Below are 23,575 nucleotides of genomic sequence, written 5' to 3'. Positions count from 1 at the left end.
AGAAGGCAATTTTGGTGATGGAGGGGATATGGGAGCTTAAGCTGAAAGTCAAATAGGACGCCAAGGTTCCGAACCATCAAGGTTCAACCTCAGACTGTGACCACGAGAGGATTGCATTTGAGGCAAAAACCTAAGAGAATGCCTTCAATCACCCTAGTATTTAATTGGAGGAAATCTCTGCTCATCAAAGACTGGGTGTCAGGTGAACGGTGATAAATCCAAGGCAGTGAAAAGATTGACAGACGCTGGTGAGGTAGAGCTGAGTGTCATTAGTGTGTATATGGAACTTGATGCTTTATTTTCAGATGATGTCATCAAGAGGAGCACACAGATGAGAAATTGGGGTGGATTAAAGATAGAACCTTTGCAAAAACCAGGGGCAGTGGTGTGGGAGCAGAAAGAAAAGTCACTGCAGTTGATTCTCTGGCTATGACTGGATATAGAAATGGAATCAAGCAAGGGCAGTCCCAGAACTCTGGACAAGAGCGGGGAGATATTGAAAGAGAATGGTGTGGTCAGCCATGTCAAAGGCTGCAGACAGGTTGAGAAGGATGAGGAGGGATTGGTTCTGGTATTACCAGTTGCATAGGATGTCATTTGTGACTTTGAAAAGGGCTGTTTCTGTGCAGTGGCAAGTGCATAAACTTGATTAGATGGGTTCAGAAATGGAGTGCCAGGAAAGTCAGGATTTTGGAGTGACGATATACTCACGGGGAGGTTGATGATGGGGTGGTAATTTGCAAAGACAGAAGCGTAAAGGGTAAGGTTTTAAAAGGTGGAGGATGGAGTGAAGACAGCAGATTTGAATGAGGAAAGCATTAGAAAAGGTGCCCTGAAATTTACCCACTTCTCTGTTCCCTGGTCAGCATGTCACAGTCGATGGGAAAACCACTCAGCATTGCTGCTGGAATGTCTGAACCTTCATGGAATGTAATTCCAATGATCAACACTGCCAAAGATATAAAATAGTAATTTAAGCACTATGTTATACTTGAAGTGCTGACTTCACTTTCTTTGGGATGGTTGGCCTGAAGGTGAAAGTCACGAGGGTAGCGTTGGTTTTTCTGTTCAATCCAATATTGCAAATAAATCAGAGACCTTTTGGCAAAGATATTAAAGATCAGATGATACTAAAGTTGCCACTTGCTGGGAAATCTTAGGCCAGCATCATCAATGCCAATGCACTGACCAGGAGCAAATCCAAACAAAATAAAAATCAAATTCTATGAAGATCTAACTTGCACTATCTCTCTAGTACCTCTGAATGACAGACTCATTTATCAATAATCATAAATAATGCTGGTATTTTATCAGACAATCCAACCTGGCAGGGTGTCAAAAATGACAACAGCAATGGCTAAGGAAATGGGTTGAACACAGTCTGATGATTACCAATAGCTTCCTCTGACTGCCACATAAAAACAAGATATCCTGGGTGTATCCTTGTTCCAAACAGTGCCATTTGATTGATTACCACTTAGTCAGGAGGAAGGACAACAACAACGATATCAAGAACAACAAAGCGATGAGAGATGATAAGTGTTAGACAGACTATTGCCTCCCTTATTGCTAATCCTCCTCCAAGGTCCTGGGGAAAAAAAAAGCACTCAAGCGGTTGACTGTTAGTAAACTCAAATTAATTTGCTCAAGACAAGGGGCTGAATTCTCGAGGCGCAATGGTGATGGCTGGGATGTGCGGGGCTGGTAAGATGATGGAGGAAGACATGGGAAGGAAAGCTGATGCCTCCTCACCGCCATGGCATATCACTGATAGCAGGAACCTCAGTGGTGTGGCGATCCACCAGGTGGCCATCTGAGCCACTTAGAGGTCCACTTTCCTTCTCTCAGACATCTTACCTATACCGGGAGGGTCTGCCGCCCACATGGGGAGACTGCCAGGTAAATCTACATGGCCTCCCAGTGGTTTCCCAGGGCGGAGGCCCCTCCTTAATAGGTACTTTATGGCCCGCGAAGGGAACTAACCATCCTAGCCCCACCCCACCGGCAATGGATGTCCCCTCCCCAAGGCTTTGCCACCACAACAACCAACGCCCACCCCTGATTGTTGAAGTCTGACTGTCCAGCCCTGACTCCCCAAAAAACTCACTGGTCTTCGAGAGGGCCTTGGCATTGAGGTGCCCTCTTTCTTAAGGCACCTTCAGCACTGGCCACCACTGGTGGTGGCGTTGCCAAGACCGGTGAGCTACTGACTATCTGATTGGGTGGGGTGGGCCACTGTCTTCAACTGGATGGCAGCCCTGGTAGCAGCCTGTTCATTGGCTGCCACTGGCAAGATGCTATCCCAGGGATCCACCACCCTGGGCAAAGAGGCTTCATCCACCTTCAAAAAATTCAGCCCCAGAACTTTGCACAGCTACCCAAAACCATTGGCATGGGTATACATACCAGAGAAGGACGAACAGACTGGGTTACTTTTCTCTTGAAAAAAGAAGGCTGAAGGGTGAGCTAATAGAGGTCTTTAAAATTATAAAATGATTTGATAGACTGGATACCCAAAGAACATTTCCTCTTGTGGGGAAGAGTATAACTTGAAGCCATCAATATAAGATAGTCACCAAGAAATCCAGTAGGGAATTCAGGAAAGAACAAAGGAGTGGTGAGAATGTGAAACTCGCTACCACAGGGAGTGGTTGAAGCAAACAATATTGATGCGTTAGACAAACTAGACAAACTAATGAGGGAGAAGGGAATAGATGGTCACAATGGTAAATTTAGATAGGAATGATGAGAGGAGGCTTGAGTGGAGTGTAAACAGCAGCATGGACTGATTCTGCCGAATGGCCTCTTTCTGTGCCATATATCCGAGGTAATGTAAATACAGCTTCTGGTGTCAGTGAAGCTGACTGGAGCTGATTGAGAGACACAATCCACAAGTGCAGCTTTCAAATACTTGGGCTACACTGTCAGTAAATATCAGGAATGGTTTGCTGAAAATGATAATGTCTTAGAAAGGTTACTTATTAAGAAACTCCATCTGCACTTATCAGGGATTAAGGACAAGTTATTCATGAAGAAGCAAGCTCATGACAGCATTAGTAAACAAGGCCAAATACCAAAACTTTAAGAATTATTTGTGACACATGATAGAGCAAAAAAAAAACAGATCAATGGCAGTCCTTTAGTTTAGTAATATATTGTGCCATGGAGAGTTAACTGTGCCTGTCGTACATTTGTCTTCTGTGTCATGGACTGCTCAATGTCCTTACAGTACATTAATATTCCAGCAGAAAATGCTGGAAGTATTCAGCACATCTGGCAGCACCTGTGGAGAGAGAAACAGAATTAACATTTCAGGGCGATGACCTTTCATCAGAGCTTCTTCTGCACCATGAATATTGTTCAGCCATGTTAACATTAAACATAGTTGCATTGTATAACGAGGTAGCTAGGTCTGTTGGCTAATAGTGCATTATATCACTGCACATGAATAAAGCCAGGCCTGTAGTACCCCAATGTGTGGTGATACTTAGCGGAAGTCCACATCTATGGTAAATGATATTAGTACTGCTAACAAAGAGATAGGATTTTAATTAAAGTTATGTTATCCAGCATAGTTTGAATTCTATTGCAATTGGATTTCATTGCACTTCATGTCACAAGTAATAGCATGCCTGTACCTGTATGTAGATAAAATCACCTCCTAGTTCCTATACATTGCATGTAGAATGGCATGACTGTGAGTGCGTGACAAACCAATATTGCAGTTAGGAGACATCACAAACTGTGATAGCAAGACCTAAGCAATTTATCTACTTCATCTGAACATTGAGGTTTGTAAATATTAACAAAGATGCACTTCTCTGCATTACTCATTGAAAGGTTGCAAGTGCCTCCCATCAACTACCCACTCAATCTTGCTGACAATCTTGGCACAAAGCAAAACATGAATTTATATAGCATCCCTCCGATAACAGAATACTTGAGAACAGAAAGGCTGACACCAAGCAGGAGAGGAAGCAAAGTGGTGGTGAGGTGTGGGTGGCATGGGAAGGGAGAGCAGGATCAAAGAGGTGAAAGCTATGTTCAAAGTGATTTTTTTTTAAATGGAACTTCCATATATTAATCATCCCAAGGTTAGCATTTTTTTAATGCAACATAAATCATATGCATTAATTATCATCTATCAGCAAATAGCAACAATTAAACTTCCAGGAACCAAGTACCCCTGACTCATCAGTCATCAACAGATCTTTTGTCACCACATTTAACTCCCTCACCTCAGCCACATCCCATTATTGCTCCAGGTTTATCCTGCGGGGGCGGCGGCAGGGGGGGGTTGGGGGGGGGGGGGGGGGGGGGGGGGGGGGCTGGCAAGGATAACCCAGAGCTCTTTGCCTCCAAGGAGAACCATATCTCCAAACTCCCTTCCCCATTCCCACCATTCTTATTTCAAACGCCAAATGCAAAGAACTCAGCGATCTCTTAGATTGAGATCATTGAGATTGAGATCATTGTTACAGTTACGACTTCCCAGATAGCCCTCACTCAATCTGTGAAGGTGCCTTGTCACTCTATAGCATCACATTTCTCCCTACCCTCTCTGCTCATCTCTTCCATAAGACCTATTCCTGCTCCCTTGACCATCTGCCCCCCAAACCACCGCCACAAATTATTTCTGAAACACTCAGTTATCTTTCCTCTTCTCCCCATCCACACAGCACTTAATGGTCCCATTTGTTTCAGGCATGTTCTACCTCTCTCTCCCTTCTTTATAAAACTACCCTCATCAACCCCTCCTTGAAGTATCCATCATTCACTTATATAACTTCTCTAAATCCTACCCCTTTTGCAACATCCCATATCCATGCATCTTAAGTATGCTGTCGCCTGTCAGTGTCATCTTTGAAATGTATCTGTGGCTTCTGCCATCTCATTGCCTTTGAGACCACCCATGCCAATTACAAAAGGCACATCCCCTCCGACCATAACTGTAATATGCTAACATACATTGCCCTCCTTAACCCATCCATGACATTCAACACAGTTGAAAGAAAGAAAGAATTTAAACTTATGCATCACCTTGCATAACTTCAGGGTGTACCACAGTGCTTTCCATCCCATTCAGTATTTTTGAAGTGTAGTCACTGTTGTGATGTTGCTAGCATCATGTTTTTGGAAACAATATATATTCTCGTTCAGTCGTGTTTAGTATTAACAACCATGAGCTGCAAAATCCCAGCTTTGAAGGACTGCCCACATTGTTCTGCTCCTTCCTGTTCTCATCTTGCTCCCACATCCCCCTTTCCCACCTTTCCCACACACCTCCTACCAAGCTTCGCCTGACCACCAAAATCCTTACCTGCATTTTTGCCTAGACAAGACTAGGTTTCTATACTCTCCCCCTTACTGGCCTTCCATCCACCTTCATCCATAAAATCCACTTGTTCAAATCTTGGCTGTCTATATCCCACTAGCCCATCATGCCTCTTCTTGCTAATCTAACTTACTGTCACCTGCCCTAGTACATTAAAACAGTCAGCTTCCAAGTCCTCCATGACTTCAACCTATCCACCATGTAGCAATTGCCATACTTCCTGCTCAGATTCTTTGATTCTCTAACTCTGTGCATTCCCCTCCCCTTACCCCAGAGCTAGTAGCAGACCCCTCAGCTCACTCTCTCAAACTCCATCCCAAAGCCTCTACAATGTCCTTCTTTACCTTTCAAAGCTTCGAGTCCATGTCTTGACTCAGATTTTGAAATTCTTCCATGAAGGCATTGAATAAAATGAGGGAATGAATGGGGAAAAATTTATCTGCTTGCTGGAAAATTGGGTGGCTGCAGTAAAATTTATATGTTTTAAGGACTAGCATGGGGGATGACAGGTTTATAGAAATTTGAAAAAATTAAAGCAGGAGCTAAATGTCACTGGGGAATTACCATTACTACTGGAACCCAATTTAGCCAATTCTCAAGTGAACATCTTTTAAGGATGGTTGATGTACGCTTTGTTAGCTCCTGTGTATACAGTGGATATATGCAGTCCACCTAGGACAGGGGCAGGACCAGTCTGTAGGGGCAGGACTGGCTACATGTTGGGATGGGGAAGAGAAAAAAAGTAAATGATGGTTGTGTTATTTTAAGAAAGTAGGAATTTGTGTTAGTAGCTCTAATGTCTTCAGTCGTGTATATATTCCATACCACCCAATGTAGCCACCATATTGCAATATTGACTGCTGTGACAGAGATGCCTGTGGCACTGACTGATGCACCCGTTCACTCTAGATGATTGTGATTGCTTAATTAGTACCTGAAAATGGTAGCGACAAATATGGCTTGAACTTGGAGCTAATAGTGATTTGCCTTGTGTTGGGCATCTTTAATTCAGCATCCAGTCCACTCTGAATTGCTAGCGTCAGTTCAAGTCGGCCCTATTGGTCCCGTTCTGTCCCATAAATTAGAGCAGTAGCTTCCTTTGGCCAATAAATAACCATGGCTACTCAAGTGGACCACAGAGACACATGGAGGCAAATCTTCATAGCTAGAAAATGCAGTGTAAAAGAAGAATAACCCTTAGTGCACAGGAGATATCTGGTCATTTTCCACCACCCTTGTCTCCTGAAGGTGTGGGCTCATTCTTGGGGTGTGGTTCCACATGTACTAGCAGCCTTCTGGTACCTCAGCCGACATCCATTCATTTTGTAAGCCTAGATGGTGAGAGTTTGCAGGTTAGTCAGCCTTGAGTGGGCATAACCTGTCCCTCGCCCAATATTCACATATGCTACTTTCCTGCTGCACCCACTGGATACTGGCAAGAGCAAGAACCTCCTGATTTTTCCCTGCTTCCCAGACCAAGTTGCCAAGGTCTAAGATGAACAAATTAGCATGATGAAATAATTGAGCCTGTTACCCCTCCTCATTTTTATGACCCAGTGCCATTGAGATTTTCAGCACTCTGCCATTGACAGCCTCACCTTTAGCTGCCTAGGTCCTAAACTGTGGAATTCTCTCTCTAAACCTCTGCATGCCTCTATTTCCCTCTTTCTTTACAATGCTGCTTGATATTCATCCCTTTGACCAAGCTTTCAGTCACCTGTCCTAACGTCTCTCCATGCAGCATGGTGTCAAATTTTGTTTGATAATCATTTACGTGAGACATGTTGGGATATTTTAGTACATTACTGCTGCTAAATTGTTGCTTGGTGGTGCATTTAGTAATTGAACCACAGGGCACCCATGATCTTGAGAGAGGTAAGAGATCTTATAGAGTAATAATTGTCAATCTTATATAATTCTCAATCTTATTGTTTCTTTTAACTTGACTTTAGAAGACCACCTCCTACTGCCTCAAAACTACAGTTTCATTCCCACCTGTAACCCTGACAACCTTTCTGTATTTGGCTATTAATTTGTGCTGAATTGGGGGTTGTTTTTTATTGTGGACTCACACCCCATGTAAAGTGCATTTGGACTGTTCCGCCATCATAGGAGCCTCAAGAAAAATCTTTGGAATTTTTATTAATGGGGAGGGAAGTAATTGGACCCAACAGGCCTGTACATTTCAGGGGCCACTCCCACACAACAGCCCAACATTGTCAACTTATCCCTGAATCTCTTCTCCCTCCAGAAACACATCTAGTTTCCCCTGGAACCGCACGTGTAAGATCTGCTTCAATGACCTTTGCCAGTAGCTATTGACATTTGAACACTTGAACACAACATTCTATCCGCATCAATTCGATCACTTCCTGCAGGGGCGTCAGGAGCTGAAGTTTTGGTTCCGTCATTTGGACTTGGATTCAAATCCAGCTCTGGTGGTGGAAGGACCACATATGAACAAACATGGGCACCCAGTCCCTTTATGAAAAGCTTGGCTTCTTAGATTGTCTATCGCCTGAGCCACGAGCAGGTGGCTCAACTTAGCAGCAGCCCATGCAATCTCACTCCCTTTATCACTGCACTCACAGCAGCAAGTCAGCAGAAACATGGTCAAAGCAAGTTGCAGTCTGCAATCCAGTGCCAGCTTCCTTAAATTAGTGGTTTATGAATTGTTCCTTTGGCACTGAAGGGCTAAATGCCGCACTGATAGGGTTTGCTGCTGTAACATTCTGCCTGTGTTTTTTTTTGCTGGATCATTTTGGATGTGATGGGCCTGATTATCTACTGGGTCAGTCGCTTTTCTTTCTTGCAGATGTTTTGTGGGGTGTCTGCTCCTTTTTGAAAATTAATATGAGCTAGGATACCAAAAGCAGATATGCTGGGTTAAATCTTTGTTTTCATCCTATTCTGGTGAAGGGGAACAACTCCATGCTCAGCATTGCAAGCATCTGGTGGAGGTTTAAGATCCTTTCACAGTGCTTGACCCAGCATTCCCAGTCAGGTAGATGTAGAGTTAAGCAACCTCCAGAGTGCCCCAGAAAGCACTCTTCAGTCAGAAATAGCCTGGAGATAAAGTAGATTTGTGGAATGAAAATCAAGTGGGTTCTACAATGAAATAAATCTCTCTCTGCAGTGCCCTGCCCTCCCAAGCTCCTCCCAGCCTAAGAGGGTTTGACTCCCAGTCTGTGTGGAGTTGTCCAATCTCAGGCAGCATGATGGTAAGATGCTGCAGTTGACCTCAGAAACCCTGGGTTTGGATGAAAGGGGCTTTAAACCTCGGCTGTAGTTCCCACTCGTGATTGTTATCCGATGATTCCTGATTGAAGGAGCGTGCCTATGTGTGTATATATTGGGTGAGAGGACTGGGCTTACTTGTAATGCCTTCCATGGTCAAATTTCCTGTCACACTTAATGTCTGAGGAATGACAACTTTGACAAAAGACTGCAGAGTTGAATACATTCTACATCCTACATATATTTGTGTGTGTTATATATATATATTATATGAATGTGTGCGTGTGTGTGTTTGTGTGTGTGATTTTGTATGTATAATTAGTCTCATCAGTCAGGGGAAATATAGACATGCATTAATACACAGTTGCTGGGTCAGTGGAAGGCTGAGTGAAGCTGACCTATTATGCTACGTCAGTTGAAAACTGGAAAATGGTTGCTCAGTGTATGGGGCAGTAGACATACAGGTGATGGTGGCACAGTAGTATTGGCAGTGGAAGACTGTGACATGGCAGCACCATGGCTATAAGGAAGTCTGCCTATGTTTTAAATCATAAAGGGTATATTCAAGCTTTAACTATAGAGTTAGTATGAGATGCTTTTGACTCACACCAATGCTGCAGTTATAATGTAAATTAAGAAACTAGAATTGGGTCTGTATTATATTAGGAAATGGGCACTGAGGCCTGGCGCAATGGATGTAAAGGTCTTTTCTGAAAGTTAGGAGGAATTTCCCAAAGTTTTCCTGAAACTAGTTGCAGATTTTTGTTGCAGTTCCCTTGGAGTTGGCCAGATGAGCAGTTGGGAAGGTGGATGCACAGGTTGCACTGCTGAATGGACAAGGTGAACGTTAATGGACCTGCTGGTTTTTGTTCTTCTTTTCAAAAGTTGCATGTATGTTGGTGTTTGTGCTTGAGTATCTGTAGTCAGCCTGTTCTTTTCTGTTCCCTGCTGCCCATAGCAATACAAAAGAAAATTACTTCAGGCAATTCCCATCCTATCCTTTTCAGGATAATTTTGAAAGACAGGCACTCCAATTTGACAGAGATTGTTGCCTATTTGTGGCCTCACTCGGAACAACCATGATGATGACTAATGCTCAAAAGAGAAATGTCATGTGATAACAATGATGCTGTTCTGAGGTTAGAAATGAAGCAATTGTTTGAGACAGAGCAAAAACATCACTCTGGACATGACCTGACACTTGAATATTTGATCAGACGCTGTCTAGTGGATGGTTAACCTGGCATCTAATTCCTGACCTGAGATTCCTAACTGTAGGTACAAGCAGTGGAAAGTATTCCACACCCGAGCATTAACATCCGACATCTTGGAAAATTTAAATTTCTAACAAAGAATATTTTGATAGAGAGGAGACCAAAGGCTTGGTACCCTTGGCATTCTTGTAAGTTGTTCAGGGAGGGGGATTGTTCTCAACTGGGCCCCTCAGGAAAAGTGTTAGTTAAAAAAAAACTAACTCTTATCAGCCCCAGCTCCTTGTTTTGCTCAGTGAACCCTAGTGAGAAAGTCATAGCCGTTTGCTTCCCCACTCTGGTAAGAAACACCCTAGGGAAAGAGTTATCACTTCCCGACCTCCTAGCATGGGATTGGTGGCCATTGAATCACTGAGAAGCAGTATACCAGTGCACTAAAAGGTCCACATGGGCTTACTTGGGGGAGTTAGAGGGGGGTGATGGAAGTGGGGGACAGAGCAGCATAATGGTCTGAGAAACTGGAAACAAAGTAAATTGCACCATTTACATTTTTAATTCAGCCCCCTTTACAAACAACTATCCCCGGGGTGCTCCTTCATTCTTTGTGGGCTGGAGGACAATGTGCAGCTGGCACTTGTTATCCCCTCTGCAAACAGTAATAGTCATTGGATGTGCTAATGAGTTGAGGCAGTTGGGCACCTGAGTGGTACTTACTGGAGTATGGGTGCCCTGCAATCAACTCGCAAAATGGGAACCTCCCCCAACACAGGAGATTCCTCCAGGGTCATTGACAGAGGATCCTAGTATGTACAAACTTGGTGCAATCGCTCAGATTACAGTTTATCAAGGCTCCTGTATTCACTCTGCTCCTGAAGCATGTTAGCCCACTGTACAGATAAGCACAGCTACGGCATGTGTGTTGACATTTGACACCCCTGAAACATCTGAATGAAACATTAATAAAAACAAAAAAACTGCGGATGCTGGAAATCCAAAACAAAAACAGAATTACCTGGAAAAACGCAGCAGGTCTGGCAGCATCGGCGGAGAAGAAAAGAGTTGACGTTTCGAGTCCTCATGACCCTTCAACAGTTCTGCTGAAGGGTCATGAGGACTCGAAACGTCAACTCTTTTCTTCTCCGCCGAGGTTGCCAGACCTGCTGAGTTTTTCCAGGTAATTCTGTTTTTGTTTTGAATGAAACGTTAATCTATTCCCTGATTGTGAATTTTTCATTGTGTTTGCTAATTTTTGTGTTTTGATTTGTAATTGTCAGTTACTTGAAATAATAAGAACATTTTAAAAAGCATCTGATTTATAGCAATGAATCAGATTTAATATACCCTGGCAGGAGGGATGGGGGGAAAGCTGGTATTTTTTAAAGAAGATAATATTGCTATTCTTGCCATTTCATTATTCTAACACAAAGCCACTTTGTCGCCTAACGTAATTTGATTTGACTGAAATAACTTTATGGTACCAATTTTGTCAATGGCATAAAAAGAAAGAGAAAAAGGAAGCATTCTAAATAAAACACAACTGAAAGAAAGAGTTTTATCACATTCTCAGCATGTCTCTAAGGGCTAAAAACAAAAAAACTGCGGATGCTGGAAATCCAAAACAAAAACAGAACTCCCTGGAAAAACTCAGCAGGTCCGGCAGCGTCGGCGGAGAAGAAAAGAATTGACGTTTCGAGTCCTCATAACCCTTCGACAGAACTTGCAGAACAAGTTCTGTCGAAGGGTTATGAGGACTCGAAACGTCAACTCTTTTCTTCTCCGCCGATGCTGCCGGACCTGCTGAGTTTTTCCAGGTAATTCTGTTTTTGTCTCTAAGGGCTGTTTGTTGCGTAAGGAACCATTTTATTCCTGGTATCCTGTCTAACATTCCCATCCAGTTGAGGGCACCAGGAGAATTCCCTAAATTTTTAACACTTTCATCACATCAAATCAGTACAGCTGAATAAAGCCTCACAGCTGTGTTAACATCAGAACAGCAGCACCTCTGACAGTGTAGCACCCCCTCTGTGCTGCACTTCAACAATGGCCTCGCTGCCATGATGGATACTTAGGGCAGGCTTTTCCAGCCTCGCCTGCCGCTGGGATCGTCCAGTCCCACAGAAGGTCAGTGGGCTTTTGGCTGGGCTGCCGAATCTCCTACAGCAAGTACTGCCATGACGGGGCCCAAAAATCCCAGCCTAAAAATGTGGCTTGAGCCACAGCCAGCTGAAACGAGTGAGAAAGCTACCCACGGAGTCACAGCTGACACCGAGAATGTCGGCTTTTAAGGCCAGCTTGATTTTAATAAGAAGCAGTTGGAATATGAGAAAGGAGGTTTCGTGATTGATGATGGATTTGCTTGAATGTGGTCCTTTCAGTGACTTGGCCCTGGTGTGCTGAAATCTATAATGCTGTGCACTGTTTTTTCATTATGGGTATCTGTCTCACCAGTCAACCTTCAGCCATTCACTCAGAAATATTATAATCATTTTTCAAAGTTGAAACGATGATGTGATGAGTAAACACATTTGCAGATGGCGAGCAGCCAAAGATATCCAGCGCTAAGAGAGGGACTGGCCTGCATTCAGTGATCGCTTTTCAAGTCCTGCTGACACCCTGGCACCAGTTCAGTTCATTGAAGATCCACCCCACCACCCTCCCCACCCGAATAAAAACTGCACTTACGCCCATTAGCATCAGTCGTGGCTCAATGGACAGCGCTTCTGTCTCTGAGAAGGCAGGTCATGGCTTGGAGTCCCGCTCCAGAGATTTGAGTACATAATCTAGACTGGCATGTCAGTGCAGTACCGAGCTCATGCTGCACTACTGCAGGTACTGCTCTTCAAACGCAAATTGACCAATATTGCTGTTTGTGAGAGCGCACCGTATGCAAATTGGCTGCTGCATGTCCCAAATTATAATAGTGACTGCAGTTCACAAGTACATCTTTGGCTGTTAAGTGTTTTGGGAGGACCTGAGGGCGTGAAAGGTGTTATATAAATACAAGTCTGCCTTCTTTAAGATCAATGATGATTAAAAACCAAATCGCAGCATTCTTGAGGGACAAACTAGGAATATAAAATTACCTTGTCTTTTTTTTCCTCTGGTTAATTACAGGCGCTTTGGGACAAAATGTGCAGCCTGCCAGCAGGGTATCCCCCCAACCCAGGTGGTGAGGAAAGCTCAGGACTTTGTCTATCATCTTCACTGCTTTTCCTGCATCATGTGTAACCGGCAGCTGGCTACAGGGGATGAATTCTATCTGATGGAGGATAGCCGGCTGGTGTGTAAGGAGGACTATGAGACAGCCAAACAGAACGGTAGGCACCATATTGGCAAGGGTATGTCATGCAACATTGTGAAAAGATAACTGTATTGCATTTGCTTTACCCATCTTGGTATTTGTACAGTGAGGTGTCATTCATGCTGACCCTGAGATGTAGGAACAAATTAAACATTCAAAAAAATACCCATCAATTTCTGTTTCACCTTTTCACACCAAAATGTGCTTCATGATCTTTTAAGTTCTACAACGGTTTTTGTGTCACAAACTTTAATGTTGAAAAGTACAGCGCATCTTACTGGCCTGTGGCACACCTGCTGCATATCTCGGTTGAGGTGTGTTAGGATCACAAAGGCCACCGTGCTTAAAAATCAACTGGATTCCCACAGCTGGCAAGACAGGTATCCTGTACTGCAGGTGGCAGAGGTCTACACAAGGGGGCATAGCCCTACAAATTAGGGCTCCGCTGTTCAGGGATGATGTTCTTCAGACAAGATCTGGAACTCTCTCCCCCAAAAGCAGTGGGTCATTTGAAAATTCCAACACTGACATCGATAAATTTTTGGCAAGGCAATTGGGCACATAATGGAACCAAGATGGGTATGCGCACTTAAGCTACAGATCAGCCATTATCTAATTGAATGGTGGAACAGGCTCAAGGGGCTGAATGGCCACTTCCTATGTGGTTCCTGGAGCAGCCTGTTCCAGACAATGGACCCTATTTTAAAATTCCCTAAGACGTTTGAGCTGGCTCTTTACATGAGCAGGGTTCGATCCATGTCCTGTCTGCTGATTTTACAGCAGAGGTGATGGTGATCAACAAAGGAGTCTGCCAACTCAGGGACACCCTGTTCTTGACTTAAAGGGAAATTGCCTCGAATTTATCACCTTCTGCAGGAGGAAAGTCTAATTTCAAAAGTAAGACGAGGTGCTAGGAATATGACCAAAAGACACTGCAGGCCGGTTAAATGTTGTGGTCATTATATTAAAAAGTGGTGATTCTCTGACAGCTGCCTCCTTGCTGAAATTTTCAGATCTAATGTCTTTCGCTGACCTGCAGTCCACCGATTGACTAATATTAATGAGATTAATGACAATTACTAATAACCTGTTGTACAGATAGTTATTAATAGGTCCCTGGAGCAAGTGTTGTGCACTGAGTAATATCACAACACAAAATACAAATGTGCATTACATCACCTGCGCCAATCATTCAGCTTGCGAGGAAGGCACGATTTATGGTCACTGAGCAATCCTGCCTGTCAACCGCATAATGAATTAACTCCTTCAGTCCTGTCATGGAATGGTGGCAAGAACCTTAGGAACACAGCCACCACGCCAGCAGCCTGTTTTGAGCAGATAGTCTGCCTGCTGTAGATTCCACCCAGCTTGCCATTCTGTTAAAAGGAGACCGCATTGGAAATCTGGACACGTGCAGCTCTCCATTCTCCAACCATTCATTTTAAGTGGTCGGAAGATCAGTGCATGAGCTTCTCACCAGTGCTGCAATGCTGGATAATTTATTCACCCTGTGTCTCTTAATCTAAAATTTTCATTAGTTGAAAAGAGATAGAGTGAAACTGCTTTCAGTAAACTGCCAACTGAAAGAAATTTGTTAGTGTGCGTAAGAATAAAAACTAGCCACTCCATTTGAAAGTACCACACTGTCAAATTGCATTAGGAATTCTCTCCTGGCTCTGAAAACATCTGATTGATCCAGTAATAGTTAAACTCCGCTGATCAATTTATGGATACTCCATTGATCAGTAAGTGGCTTAGCTTCTTTTCGGATATGAATGGAGGCATAGTACCAAGCTACTTGTATTGGTTAACAAGTACTAGCAGATGAAAAGCATGCACAAGGTATGGAAATTATTCATATGGAGCTGGGCTGTCAATTGCCTTTACATTTTACATTTGCAATTGCTCTAAGCCACAGAAAGGTTAAATGTGGACATACCTACAGCAACATATCAGTGTTTGGACTGACGACCTTGCCATGCACTCCAGGGTAGCCTCTTGCCGTTTTTCTTTGTCCTGAAGGCAAATGATTGCTTGAGACCAGAACTTAAAAAGGAACATAGGAAGTGCTAGGTTAAAAAAGGCCAAGATCTATCTAGCTTATCTTCTCCAATCCTGGTAGTCGCATGTTATAATGATAATGGAGTTATTGCCTCATCATTGCAAACAATATTTACCAATTAGCCTGCAACAGGCCAACACATAGGGTGAGGGAAACCCCTGTGCTGGAAAACTTTGGGAACCAAAGGCCTAAAGCCATCTGTACTTCCCATGGTGTCCCTTATCATGTTTCAAATTACTCACATCCTAAAACATTATTTCCTGAAATAAGTCCATCTTCTTTTCACTTTAATCAATTTTGGCAGTTCTGTAGCCAGAAGTTACTTAAAGTGGAAATTAATCTGATAATATTTCACCAGCTCTTCACTCATCTAACACAATTCTATCTTATGTATAGGTTGCTGCAATGAAACAGGACTTCATGAAAGCAATGGTGTGCACTTAGTAAGAAGCTCAACCAAGGGTTGTTGCTGTTCTGGTATCAGAATGATTTTAAAAGTACCAATGAGAAATTAAGTAGTGTGTTTCTATTTTCCTCTGATGATGCCCTTTTAACCGTTGTATTAATTTATTGCTTCAAAAACAATAGCTGAATTTTCCTGTGGGTGTCAAGAACCCAATACTGGGAACATTTGCAATCCCAAGCTTGCATTTGTCATCAAGGCACCCACCAGCACAACACGGCATGAGGCGAGCCCCTGATTACTCACCTCCAGGTTTGCCATCCAGTTATGGAAGGCAAACGGATTCCCAAGGTGGGAGGCCCAATGAGGGGGGTCTGCAGCACCAGATGGCTGGCAAACCCACTCAGAGAGGTGGGTGCTCGCTGAGACAGAAAGGCAAGTGCAAGGGTGCCTGAAAATGCAGGTGCTTTCGGAAGCCTGCTGAAAATTTAAAATTAAAAAGGGTCCACAGTTACCAGGGTCATCAGTGTGAAGAGGATGTCCCTCCACGGGGATGGTTTTGTTCACAGCTGTGGGCTTTCCATACCTGTTGCAAACTCATTGGGCCATTGAGGGGAGGCACGGATGGGCTCCTCGGCCTGCCAGGTGGAGGACACCTCCAAGTCACTGCCAGCCTCCAGGCTTAGTTAGGGAACAGTCCGACACTGGGAAAATGCCAGTAGCATCTAAAAATGGCCCCTGTGTGGTCTTAATTGGCCTAATTGTCTGACCACCTCCATAGGCCAGGTTGCCAAGTCCCGTAGCAGCCCCGCATTGGGAAACTCTCCCAGAGGTGGGACAACATCAGGGAATGACAACATCAAGGTTTTATGCTTATTTGCTGGCCCCACCTTCATGGGACCAGGAAAATTCAACCCAATGTATTTAGCCTGAATGATATGGTCCGCAAACATGCTGTTTTTCCATCAAGCTGGACAGATGTGCATCATGAGGTTGGTAGAATATTAAACTCCAGTGCATATCTCACCCAGAATCATCAATTCCAGATATTTCACAGATATCTGTGGTTGATAGAAAGCACAAGCTAGCCTATGGAAGCTGAATTTTGTGGGGAACATGGATTAAATATCAGGGAAGTCGCCAGGATTGAAGGAAGTAGTGGTATTGAAGTTGAGTTAAACAGCTCAAAGCGTTGGCCTCTGCCTCTGTATGGCCACTTGGGTGTGTAGAGGAGAGCACTCCGCACTCTTGGAACAGTTGCTCAGCATGTGTTACAGCATTTAAGAAAAGAGAATAGGAAACTCAGGAAGTAAAATGTGCACAGTTATTTTCACACAATATAAAAGATATTGGGGATAAAACTAGTCTTCGATGGTAGCACAATATAGGATCACAGTAAATTGGAGGTGCATTTTGCACCATGTCTGATATTCTTCTGCATTAAAACCAAAGATCAGTTTCAGCCTCTATATTTCTTACAGTTGTACTATGTGTTTTAGCTTTATCCCTCACACCTTTTTATTTATGTTCAGAGACAGACTATGTTTCTTATAAACTAAGCTGCTCCTTTTGTACCCTGCTATGAATGGATATATTGACTTCTGATCATATGCTGATCATAAGTAACTTTGCATCATTTCAGAATGTAGAAAATGGCATGTGTCCAAAAATTAAACTAGTATGTAGAAACAGCCACATCCAACCATACCTGAAGAGCAATGACCAACCTTGGACAATATACCTAGGCTGGATATTCTACCCATTGACCATGAAACTACAGAGCTGGTTTACCCATTTGAAACTAAAAAAAAGGAGGTCCTGAAATCCATGTAGCTTTTTCAGAAAATTCCTGAAACATGAGGGAAGAAATTTGTCCACACAGCACTTCATTCACAGACTATGTTGATTCTCTGGGTGCAGACAGTGCTGGCAGCCCGGTCTCTGTTCAGTCCACAACTGACCCTTGCCTCAGGTCATGTGTCACTTTACATCACACTGTGGACAATGCTGTTTCTCAGTCCCATATTAATCCTTGCCATGCCAGATACCCTTCTACTACACTTACCCCAAGTCTTTACCCAACCCATTACAATCGTGCTACCCCTCCTCCCCACCTCAAGGCTCTGGCTTTATAAATTCAGACAGTCTAGGGGCTTGACAATTCGGCTGGCTCTCATTCTGCTCGCAGTTAGAAGAATGGTAGGCTTTACTGATTCGGACAAACTTTGTTGATTCAGAGTTTGAGTTGTAGTCAGTGTTTCTGATATGCTTTTTTCCACTCCTTGGAGTCAATCATCTCTTTGTCAACTCCCCGTCTGCTCTGCTCGGGGACCACCGGCTTGTCCCGCTTTATCCGGAGAGAGTGTTCACTCTGTTCATTCATGGTACGAGCCTGGTCTTTCTTTTGCCATGTGATCTGTTGTGATCTTTGCAGAATTGAAGATGTCTCTCCCTGTCATTTGGATGTTCCTCAGTAGTGGACCCACCTTGCAGTTTGGCGTTTATCATGACACAGTGTTCTAACGTGTGTCTCCGTGCCTCACTGAGCTGTGCTCTGGCGAGTGATGATCGCTAGTTCCTTACTCCACCATCATCTTACAGCTTTGTGCATTGGCTGGAGGTTGCAGTTTCTGTGCCGAGGCATTTACAGGTAGTGTGACAGCAACCCTGTGTGTCTTCCTGTGTGCTTTCCACTCGAGTTACAATGGTGATTATCTTAAGGTTTGGCTGGTCTGACCAAAGAGGAGCTTCTGCTGCCTGCAAAGAAACTGGGCATGCCAGCCTTGCAAAGCGTGAAGACATTTCAGAGCTAAAGTCCCAGTCGAGAGTCTCTTTCCTGGTGGGCCCCTAGGGAACTTGCAGCCCTGTGCAGTTGACAGCAAAGGTTGTCTTGATGTCTTCTGCTGTTTTAAGAAGATTAAGGCAACACAGATATCTCTGCTCAAGAGAGAAGAAGACTGGATGATGGATATGACTTTGAATATCTGCTTGTTGCCATTTCTTAGTGGTTCGAGGATCATGCCTATGACCAGAAGTCGGATTCCTCCAGACCTGCAGAGTGTTGTGTCTGTTGTTCATAGCCAGATGTCTCTTGGCCAACGTTCTTATCCAAGAGGACCATAACACTGTGTCCAGTTTGAAGTTGGTGAAGTGACCGTTTACTGAAATGTCCACAATCCAAAAAAGAATGCAAGATCCTTGACCTCGTCCAAGGAGCAGGGTTGGATCTCTTCCTCGTGTAGTACCTCAATCTCATGGATTGTCTTGGGATCCTTGGCCCATCTAGGTATCATAGCTTTCCGAAGTGTCCCAGGCGACTGCAGTTCAGACACTGCATTGAGATTGCTAGACAGTGCTCTTGCCTGTGAGGTCATTTGGGTCCAGAGCGTTGACATGGTCCCTCACCAGAGAGGCAAAGATTCCCAGTGACAAAAAGAATGGAGGCAGCAGAACATGACAGGTAGAAAATGAAACCAAAGTGTTGCCAAGCACTGGAGGCTGTGATTAGAAACTGCTGTAAACTCCAGATTCCAGAATGTTGATCTCTGCATGGAAGCAGTGTGATTGCAGACAGTCCCAATGTGGAGACAATATTAAAATAGTGCACTTGCACTGCTACCAGCTTTTTATTTCCAGATTTTTTATTTCAACTGAACTCAAATTCTAAGGCTGCCTTAATGCGATTTGTACTGACAATCTTTAGTAACAAGCCACTACCCTCCTATAAAATAAAAGCACCAGGGCTATCAATCTGAAATTAAAAAGAAACAGATCCAGCAACCCAGAGAGAGCTGATAATAGACGGGTTAGGCTTGGGTATTGCCTTCATTGGCCTGGATTCTCTTTACCCCTTTGTTGTTTCATGAGCTGGACAACTGGCTTACTTTTGCCATGCAAAATGGATCGGTGTTGTTTGGTGGATTTCAGGCTGTCTGGCTATTTGGATGGCCTTTTCTAGTGTCAGATCTTCCTTATACTGTAGTATAACTGAAAGGGCATTGCCAGGCATTCTGGCAATAACTCTGCCCCACTATGAGTTCTGACTTAAGGTCGCCATAGTCACAGCCTTCAACCCAATCTGTATAATTTGTTTATAAAAGAGCCTTTTTGTCCTTTTACTTAACCCTGAAGCTATCACGTATCTCAAGAATCTTTTCCATCAATGTCCCAGGTTTTGTGCCTGGTCTGGCCCTCGTCAGTCCCAGTTGGTCTGGTAATGGTGATTTGTTGTCCATGGTTCCTTTAAAGTTCAGGTGAGTGCAGTTCTAAATGCTGTGCAGGTTTTAAAGATGTTGCCGCAATAACTGTTTTTTCAAGAGTCTTCTCACACTTGTCACATTTTGGCAGGCTCCCACGTGATGGCAGTCCCAAGCTCTTTGTCTGTAGTTTTGTGCAATCAACTATTCTGGGCCGTCCCTGCGATATCAGAAGATTTTCCAGCATTTTTGCATTGATTGCCGGCTTTGGCTGAGGTTTTTAAACCTTCCGTTTTCTTTCTCAATGGGAGCTTGGTCGCCATGTGATATGGCACTGATTCTGAACTCAGTGCTTTCAGAAATGGGCTGCTCTGACCTTGTTACAGCACTGAAGCTTTTTAAGCTTAGAGCTGAATTTTGTGCTCACCCCTGCTATATCCTTTGACTTTGCACTCTGTGGGTATTCACATTGGACCCCACGAGATCTTGTGGAGCCCTTGGCTGCACAGTGGGGTTTTCCCTTTTGCCTCCATTTCTGAATTGGAGCTTCTTTCAGGCAATCTCCCTCTGTGTCCTAACTTCAGGTGCTTTCAGTCAGATCAGACTGCTGCTCCTTCAATTTTCCAGTTTTTGAATTGCTGCTCCAACTCCTGTGAGGTTCTGGGTTTTTGCATTAGCTACCACCATTTTGTACGTTGTATATTCAGTAGATCTCACAAAGAGGTTGAGTCTTGTTTGGTTGAACATTTGGGGCAGAATTTTACCCTTGGCATGCGGGCGAATGCCCCAACATGCCTGTGCGTGAAATTAAGTTGCGTTGATGCTGGATGAGCATCCCAACAAGAAACTTGAGCCCCACACTAGTATTCTGGAGTTAAACAAAGGTAACTACATAGGCATGAGAGCAGATTTGGCCCTGGTGGACTGGGCAGGAAGACTACAAAAGAGGACAGTTGATGAACAGTGGCAGATATTTAAGGAGATATTCAATTCCTCCCAAGTAGAATATATTCCAAACAGGAAGAAAGATGGTAAGAGGGGGAAAAAGCATCCAGAGCTAAGCAAGGAAATTAAAGATAAAATAAAGGCAAAAACTAAGGCATACCAATTTGCAAAGGTCAGTGGCAGGCTGGAAGATTGGGAAACTTTTAAAGATGAACAAAGGGTTGCTAAATAAATTTTAAAAAGAGCAAAGGTAAATTATGAAAGAAAGCTAGCACAAAATGCAAAATGCAAAAACTGATAGCAAAAGTTTCTACAAGTTTTTAAAAGGAGAGTAGCTAAAGTCTCTTGGAGGATGAGACTGGGGAGTTAACAGTGAGGAACGCAGAAATGGCAGAGATGCTTAATCAATATTTTGCCTCAGTTTTTACGGTGGAGGACACTAGTACCACCCCAATAGTAACAGGTAGTGCCGAGGGCATAGAGAAGGAGGAACGTAGAACAATCACCAACACTAGAGAAAACTACTGAGCAAACTATTGTGATTAAAGGGTGACAAGTCCCCAGGACCTGATGGTCTACATCCCAGGGTCTTAAAGGATGTGGCAGCGGAGACAGTGGATGCATTGGCTAAAATATTCCAAAATTCCCTGGGTTCCGGAAAGGTTCCAGTGGATTGGAAAAATGCTAATAAATAAATGCCTTAGTCAAAAAGTGTGGTGGGGGGGGGGAGCAGAAAGTAGGAAACTATAGATCAGTTAGTTTAATGTCTGTCATTGGGAAATTGTTGGAATCCATTATTAAGGAAGTAGTAATGGGGCATTTGGAAGGTCAAAATGCAATCCATCAGAGTCAGCATGGTTTTATGAAGAGTGAATCATGTTTGACTGATTTGCTAGAGTTCTTTGAAGATGTGACAAGTAAAGCGGATAATGGGGATCCTGTAGATGTAGTATATCTGGGCTTCCAGAAAGCTTTTGATATGGCGCCACACTAAAGATTAATACACAAGATAAGATCACATGGAATTAGGGGTAATATATTAGCTTGGATCTGCTAACCAACAGAAAGTAGAGAGTTGGGATAAATGGGTCTTTTTCTGGATGGCGAGCTGTAACTAGTGGGGTGCCACAGGGTTCGGTCCTCGTGTCCCAACTATTTACAATCTATATTAATGACTTGGATTCGGGGATAGAATGTACTATGGCTAAATTTGCAGATGACACCAAAATAGGTGGGAAAGTAAGTTGCAATGAAGAAATAAGAAATTTACAAATGAATAGGTTAGGTGAATGGGCCAAAATTTGGCAGATGGAGTTTAACGTGGATAAGTGTGAGATTATCCATTTTGGCCAGAAGAATATTTTTAAATGAAGAATGCTTCAGTGCAGAGGGATCTGGGTGTCCTCGTGCATGAATTGCTGAAAGCTAGTATACAGGTACAGTAGGTAATAAGGAAGGCAAATGGAATTTTGGCATTTATTGCTAAAGGAATAGAATATAAAAATAGGCAAGTGTTGTTGCAACTGTACAAGGCATTGGTGAGACTGCACCTGGAGTACTGTGCACAGTTTTGGTTTCCTTACTTGAGGAAGGATGTAGTTGCATTGGAGGCGGTTCAGAGGAGGTTCCAGAGATGTGGGCCTTGTCTTATGAGGAGAGATTGAGCAGTTTAGGCCTATACTTGCTAGAGTTTAGAAGGATGAGAGGAGATCTAATTGAGGTATATAAGATGCTAAAGGGGATAGACAAAGTAGACGTGGAGCGGATGTTTCCCCTTGTGGGGCATTCTAGAATGAGAGGCCATAGTTTTAGGCTAAGGGCTGGTAGATTTAAATCAGAGATGAGGGGGAATTACTTTTCTCAAAGGGTTGTGAATCTGTGGAATTCACTACCTCAGAGTGCAGTGGATGCTGGAAAGCTGAATAAATTTAGGGAGGAGATCGACAGATTTTTAGTTCGCAATGGGTTGAAAGGTTATAGGGAGAGGGCGGGAAATTGGAGTTGAGGCTGAAATGAGATCAGCCATGAACGTAATGAATGGTGGGGCAGGCTCGAGGGGCTGAATTGCCTGCTCCTGCTCCTAGTTCTTATGTTCTTATGTTCTCTCATGGGGAGGCTCCTCCACAGAATCAGATGTTCCAAGGGATGCGCTCGGACCTGCAAGCCCTCACACCGGCAATGACCTCAGGAGGTCAGTGTCACTGTGGGAGATGGATTGGGCACCCAATATCCCAGCTAGGTACCCGTCCATCGATGGTGAGCAGGGGGGTCCAGAGCAACCTGAGCTGCCTGTCGAACCTGCGGGCTCCTCTCAGGGCACTCAGGATGATGGCGGCAGCTCCTCCACCCCTCTGCCAGTGACCGTGGCATCTGATGAGGCTGCAGCAACTGGGGAGATGCCAGGCGGGGCCAGCACAGACTCCACTGGTCAGAGGACGACTGCCGAGGTCATCAAGGCCAACAGGACAGCAGAGTCAGCAGGCTGCCTCCAATGCCAGTGCCAGCGAGGGGGGGAGCACCAAGACAGAGCACCTGCAAACAAAACCTTAAAGCATCTTAAGCACAACACGGCCTATTCACGGGTGATATTTGTTTTCCTTATTTTTTAGTGGTGTGATGGGAAACACCGGTGAATGTTACTTTCTGTTATGTTTGTCACTCAGAAGTAAATGAGATGTTTCCTTTGCAACTGGCCTCTGGATGCTTCATTTGTTCTGTAGGTGCGGGGTAAACCATGATGTTATGATGGGCGTGTGACTCCTTAAACTTTATTGCAAAGGCACATAGTTTATGTTGTTGACCAAGGAATTGGTCCTGTCAGAGATTGAGTATGGAGCCTGCAGCCCTGGCATGTGGTGGTGGTTTTTATTTGGTGGGCTAGCTGA

General features: G+C 43.9%; 1 protein-coding gene across 2 annotated transcripts in view; it reads left to right on the top strand.

Moving 5' to 3' along the window:
- The window catches only part of lhx4 (LIM homeobox 4), a 326,165-nt gene that overhangs the window by 291,544 nt on the left and 11,046 nt on the right, over positions 1–23,575 (top strand). For both annotated transcript variants that reach the window (XM_041208942.1, XM_041208945.1), the window contains one exon: positions 12,898–13,100. In XM_041208942.1, the coding sequence (XP_041064876.1) occupies positions 12,898–13,100 (203 nt within the window). The remainder of the gene's footprint in view (positions 1–12,897; positions 13,101–23,575) is intronic.

This window comes from Carcharodon carcharias, chromosome 16 (genome assembly GCF_017639515.1).
Source record: "Carcharodon carcharias isolate sCarCar2 chromosome 16, sCarCar2.pri, whole genome shotgun sequence".
In the NCBI taxonomy this organism is placed as follows: domain Eukaryota; kingdom Metazoa; phylum Chordata; class Chondrichthyes; order Lamniformes; family Lamnidae; genus Carcharodon; species Carcharodon carcharias.
Note: the sequence above shows the minus strand (reverse complement) of the source record. Positions and strands in the feature narration are given on the sequence as shown.